The 6,837-nt window shown below is 27.3% G+C and overlaps 2 protein-coding genes across 4 annotated transcripts in view; one reads left to right on the plus strand and one right to left on the minus strand.

The window, feature by feature from the left end:
• The window catches only part of LOC106790142 (midasin), a 96,663-nt gene that overhangs the window by 65,084 nt on the left and 24,742 nt on the right, over positions 1-6,837 (minus strand). The window lies entirely within an intron of this gene.
• The window catches only part of LOC106790144, a 44,705-nt gene that overhangs the window by 23,741 nt on the left and 14,127 nt on the right, over positions 1-6,837 (plus strand). Inside the window, exon 2 of one of the 3 annotated variants that reach the window (XM_014754871.1) lies at positions 1,548-2,033. The exons of 1 other annotated variant lie outside the window; for it this stretch is intronic. In XM_014754871.1, coding sequence (XP_014610357.1) covers positions 2,024-2,033 — 10 coding nt within the window. In that variant the 5' untranslated portion in view covers positions 1,548-2,023. Of the gene's footprint in view, positions 1-1,495; positions 2,034-6,837 lie in introns of those variants that run through there. One more of the 3 variants, XM_014754872.1, reaches the window with a different exon arrangement.

The raw sequence follows: 6,837 nt of genomic DNA on the forward strand, positions 1-6,837 counted from the left end.
TTTCTTTCAATAATAATATAAAAATTGTAAAATCTTACATTAAACAAAAATATATTCGCTATATCGTATTTCGATAGAATCAATTTGTATTTACTAATATTTTCTAAAAATTATTCTTGTAATTATCTTAATATACTTTCAATTGAATTATATTAGATTAAAAGCTTTTTCAAATCATTTGAGATTACGTTAATCCTCTATAACGCCATGTTATTGTAATAATGATTACATTTTATAGAATATGCATATGTATTTGTATTTTTTTATACATTATTATTTATTAATTATAATTAATCTTGTAATGTCATGTAATTTTGAATCGACACGCATATGCATCTATATTTTTGATAAATATCACATGTTTGTTTGACATTATTTAAAAAAAAAAAATATTAAAAAAGAAAAGACAATTGAAATATTTTTGGTTAATTCAAGAATACGAGAAAATGAAATTGGTGGGTTAAAGAGGATTGATTGATTTGAAATAATAATATTTTCATTTCTATGATTGTTTCTTTTCCCGATAGCGCAATAATCCAAATTTTGATCGATTTAAAAAAAAATTTGATTGTACATATATTCTTTTTAAAGAGGGGAGGGGGTGGGAAATAACCAGGATAAACGTAAGTTGGTGACATCATTCTAAAGCCAAAGAGGAGATGAGCCAAAGGAAACGACTTATTTTCTACACATTGGCGTAAACCGGAATTGCCAGTGAATTGTCATATGACATTTATTTCTTTATTTCGTAAAATACTTGTGTGTAGTTTTCTTTCGCGATTTTTCTCCTTGGTGCAGTAAAAATCGACTTCGTCTTGACGAATAGCCTCTCCCCCCCCCCACCCACCCACCACCCAACAATAATACAACAAGAGTCCAAAGGAAAAATAAGTGTTCTCGTCGTATTTTTTTATTTAAATCGAGCGAGTCATTTACAAAAAAAAAGAAAAAAAAAAAGAAAAAAAAAAAAAACTTATCGGGAATAATAGAAACTTTCATTCGAATATTTTTTGTTGGTTTTTGTTTTTTTTCGTTTAGTTGAAAATAAAAGTTCACCGTTAGAATATGAAAAAAACAAAAAAAAAAAAGAGAGAGAGAGAAAGAAGAAAATAAAGAAAAATATGGAAATCTGTCATAACAATACAACGTTGGAATATAAACAAAAATAAATGAAATAACAATCGAACAAGTAATTTTGATTTTTGTATGAGAATAAAAATTTGTCGATAAAAAAAAAAATATTCTGAAATCTGTCAAAACATGCGTCGGACAGGTTATAAATATATCTTTTCTTTTTTTTTTCGAATTAAACATAATATCATTTTTAATTGATCCGCGAAAGAGATACACGTTTGTGATATTATTTATATAAAAATTTTGACAAAATACGCTTCGATCAAAGGATTAAATGAAATAAACCCCCAAAAGAAAAAACAACATTTAAAACGAAATTAAAATTAATTCTACAAAAAAGAAAAAATAACTTTAGAAAATATGAAACGAGATAGGAACTAATTAAAGTTTACAATTGTCCTTCTTAACTTTAGACAACGTTAAAGGAGGGGAAAATAAAAAAAAAAAAAAATAAAAAAAAAAGGAAGAAAAGAGAAAGAAAAAGTTGATGAGCAAAGAAAGGGACGTGCGGCATTAAAAAAGCCGAACAACGAGTGGCAAAAGTTCAAAGATCGAAGGGACGATACGAAGGATCAAGGAAAAAGTTACACAAAGTCAGAACTTTATAGAGAACATCAAAAGAATGGTACTTTATTTCACGAGAACTAATCGATCGACGAGTCTCACGTTTCATTCGTTTAAACGTTCTAACCACCCCCCACCAACCACCTATCCATTTGTCAAGTAAGGTACCAGCCAATTAGGAGCAAAGCATCTTGGACAAGTGGACACAAAAAGGTGTCAGAAAGGACAAAAACAGAAGTAGACTCTCTTTCTGTGTGTGTGTCTGGGGGAAAAGGAAGTCTATTCGAATAGAAAAAAGTAATACGACGAGGGATCGTTTGAAGAAATGGCCGCTGGTAAGTTGAAAGAAACAATTCAGTTAATATAAATTTTGTTCATTAATTGGTTAAATTAATTGTTTGTTTCTTTTTCCGTTTATTATTTCACTCTCTTTGGGTCATTAAAATACTTTAATAACATATATATATATATTAATATGTAAGTAAATAATATATATTTTTGTTATTGTTTAAATATTTAAACAAATAGACAAAGTATTATTATAATATTAATAGACCAAACTTTTCTAAACTGTTATAAAAATCCAATAGTATTTCGTGCATAAAAAAGAAAAAAAAAAGTATTAAATAATATAAAAATTAATATACATATTATATCATAATTTTTAGACTTGTCAAAAATTAATCGTTCATGTTCTAAGAAAAAAAAAGAAAAAATATTTTTACAATAAATTAACGAGCATCAAATTAATCAGCAATGTTGTTTCTTAAAAAGCAAAGGAAAAAGAAACATTGTAAAATATATTCTTACAATTAAATGAGAATTAATTGTTTAATAAATTATACTTTTATCTCTCTTTCGAATTTATATATTATAATAAATAAAAGAAAGAAAAAAAAATAAAGGATTTAACTGGTATATTTTCGGCACGTGAGTAAAGTATACTCAAAGTAATGGGTGCATAGATATATACCCTTAGGGTACTTTTGGAAAACACATACGTAATGCATGTAGTGCTTCGAGAGTAGCGTACTACTACGAAAGTTACATACATACGTAAAGGATGGTTCAAACTAAAGGAAAACGACCATCATTCTTCTTTTTCTTAAGAGTCAGTCTTAAGAAATGGACTAAAAACAGGAACGGGGAAAATTAAACATTTAGAAGTACTATCGAGTTGCCTCCCACCCACGTGAAATTAGATCAGCAAAAGAAAAAGAGATAGATAATGCGGGGACCTGTATTGTATGTGTGTGTGTGTATGTTGTGGATGGATGGATATATAAATTTGGATGGTGTATGTATAGGTTTGAGTGTATACGTAAGTGTGTTTATATATACGAAGGATGAGAAATAGTATCTGATCTTGTACAAAGAAGCTTATGGTGTTATCGACCTTTCTGCGTAACATGATATGTGTACACTAAAGTAGTACTCAACCTAACTTTCCAAAAATTCTATGAAAAAAACCTTAATAAAATTATTATTCCAAGAGTAGGAGGGGTATAATCGTTAAATTAATTTATTTATGTATTTATTTTATTTGAATTTATATTCATGAGTTATAAAGATAACGTGTTGATTATCTTTTTTTTTAAATAATTATTCGACATATTATGAGATGTCAAAAACATTATTATTATTATTATTATATATTTGTAAAATTAATAAAACAAAAATTTAAATTATTACATATAAAGTTTTTTTTAGCGACAAATTGATGAAAAAATGAAAAATCTTTATATACAATATATAAAGAAGGAAACAACGAAAAGGAAGTTGTTATAGTTTATATATAAAAAAAAATAAAAAATAATAGTTTTCATTTAAAGAGAAAAAATCATGTTCATTGTTGAAACACCCGAGAGGATCGATAGAGGCGTTTTCTCACGCTATACGTGAAACGTTAGCATGATTGTTGTCGAAATGAAATTATTGCCACTTTAATAAAGAACCCTCTCTTGAATGAAAGGCTTAGATGGAAAGGGATTTATCTTTTGTCATAGTGATTCTGCTAGTAGTAGTAATCCTGTGGTCTCACGCGAAGCATGACTCGACCTTATTCTCAATGAAGAAATCTTTTGCTTTCACATTTACAAAACATTTACTCTATTATTTATTTGTAAAATAATATATCTACTCTAATATATATATATATAATCTATATCTATATAATATATATCTTATTTATATAATATATATATATAATAATATCTACTATTATATATATATATCTACATTATATATTCACAATAATATCAATTATATAACTTTGTACAATCGATTTTTTAGCATAAATAGAAAAAAGTTATTTATACTAATTTACGCGATTCTCAAATTTGCGGGAAGGGGGAGGGGTTTAATTGTAATTAAAAATAATCAACTCGAGGTTTATTCCAGTTCTACTTTTTTTCTAAACATTTTCGTCAATTTAAAAAAAAAGAAAAACATTATTCTACAGTTTCCTATAATTTAACTTCGACGAAACAACAACAACAACAAAAAGTATAATAATAATAATAATATTATTAAAAACTTTCAAACTCAATACCCAAGAACGGTAACTTTAGTACCAAACGTCGGATTTTTAAAAGCGATCATAAAATGTAAAATATATTTCAACGTTTGAAACGAAATGTTCTTTTATTAAAAACAAGAGGGAGGAAAGAGGGGGGAATGAAAAAATAAATAAATAAATAAATAAATAGAAAAGAAAGAAAGGAAGAAGAAATTTTATATAAAACCGTTCTTTATCTTTTATATAAATATTACAAGTCGATTTTCTTCGAGAGATTTTTTTTAAAGAAACTGTATAAACCCTGAGGCGTTTATAAAAGAAAAAAGGAAAAGTTTACGCGTTTGTATGCATGAAGAACAAGATGGAGTCGAAGACTATTGCGTCCGAACAAATTTCCTTTATTTTCTCTTTTTGATTTTTTTTCCTCTTTTATCGTCCTCGACGGAATAAAAAAGACTAAGAAGAAGAAAACCTTCTTTGAGATCGCTGTTACAAGTTAAACGAGAGATATACACAAATAGAAAAGTAAAAGAAAGTTAAAAAAAGAAAAAAAGAAGGAATAAAACGCGTTGAATCGAAATTTAACGTCTTAATTGCTCTGAAACTCTCGTACCCCCAACCCCCCCCCTCCCACCCCTCCACCTCATTGTGGTTACCGTGCAACAAATTTGAATAGAAATGCGAATCAATAATCGAATCACCATGTAATGGTGGAATAAAAAGTAACATTAAATAAGTTACTTTGTTTCTTCAACGGTAAGAGACTTTTATACAGTCTGCTATCACAAAACTTACTTTTAACGGGCTCAAAAGTTTTTTTTTTTTTTTAAGATTATCCTCGAGTAACTTTTAAAAAGGGTTTCACGAGCGTAATATTATTATTTTTTGGTTTTCTTTTTTTATTTTTCCGATTATATTTTTACGGAAAAAAAATTATTTAAATTAGACCCCCAACAACGAAAATTGGTGATATCGTGATTTTATAAAAAAAATCGTGAAAAAATATTACTTTTGACGTAGCTTGTACTTTTCTCTATTCTGCATACTCCACGAAGCGTATTTTCGATCCCAAATGCGAATTTTCCAATGACAAATCTTTGCGAAAGAACTCGTACGAGATTTTCACGTTTTATCGTCGAGCAAATAGCAAAACTTTCGATAAAATTTAAACTTGGCTGTGGGGAAATATCTTTTGGCAAACGATACGTTCAAAAGTTTTGTTTCTTAAGTATTGCACGAATAAATATAATATATGCGAATTAAATGAAATATACGAATACACTTAAATGAAATATACGAATACACTTAAATGAAAAAAAAAAAAAAAAAAAAAAAAACAAAAAAAAAATGATAGATTGTAATTGGTAATAACTGAGCCGAAAAAGAAATAACAATTAAATTATCCTTCACACAAATAAAAGAAAAAATAATATTATTTCTTCAATATTTTAATCTTTCTCTTTCAATAAAATAATTTGGTTTTTTTTTTCCCCTTTCACATACAATTATGTTCGCATTTACAAAAATATAACTAAAAACAAACGTGAACGTTTGAACGAAATATAAAAGCGAATTTATTTTTAATGCGCGAGGTAGAATAAATAAAATCGCGCCTCGTAAATATTTAAGCAAACTAAACCCGAATAAAAAGAAAAAAAAAAATCAGAGGGATAAAAAAGAATCGTACAAAAACAACACACGTGTGGGGAAGTAAAGGAACAATATTTTTTTTATATTTTTTAAGAAGAAACTCTCGTGCGAGATCTCAAATGTGTACTGACACTTCGTGTTTACTGAAGAGTAAAACCTTTTAAAATTTCAATAGACTATATTTTTCTCATGCTGGAGTAACTGTAGTCAGCCCAAAAAATACAATAAGTATCTTCTTCTTATATCTTGTGTTAAAGGATAACTAGTTTTTCAAGTTGCAAGCTACCACCACTATCATCCAACACACTAACTACACATAGGACACATTCACATCTTCCTTTAGCTTTTATTAAAGCTATGTAAGAAAGTTTCTTTCTAGGTAGCTTAGAATTTTTATTAGATTTCGCGTTTGAAGTATAGGAAGGCATTACTTATTATACGTAATATCTTGCACGTTCCAATAGCGTACGATAAAAGACTCGTTGAGAAGGTGCGAGGGGATAGTAAAGGGGTATATTACGTACAGTACATATAAAAGACGGGTCAAAAGTTTTTTTACTTGATTTTATAATTCAATTGGGCCAACTTTAATTTAAAAAAATCAGCAAAACCTTTAATTATCTCAAATTGAGTTAATTTTATTCGAAAATGTTTCTTAAAAAAAATATATATATATATATATATATTGTATTCAAATAGGATCTTTATAATGCGTTTAATTAATTTCTTGTTTATTTTTTTATTCTCTTTTAATTTCAAGATAAGTTTCCGCATAAATTGGCCTAATTATTTCGTACTGTAGGTTATAAAATATGACTTTTTCGTTATTAGAACGAAACCTCCTAAAAAGATATACAAAAGTGTAATGAAATTTTTCCAAAAAAAAAAATAATAGAAATTGTTTGAACGGAGGTATAAACACAAAATTTAGCACGATTAACTCTATTTATTATATTTTATAGAATAAAATT

The sequence above is a fragment of the Polistes canadensis genome, unplaced genomic scaffold (assembly GCF_001313835.1).
Source record: "Polistes canadensis isolate GaletaPanama2010 unplaced genomic scaffold, ASM131383v1 scaffold_217, whole genome shotgun sequence".
Classification (NCBI taxonomy): domain Eukaryota; kingdom Metazoa; phylum Arthropoda; class Insecta; order Hymenoptera; family Vespidae; genus Polistes; species Polistes canadensis.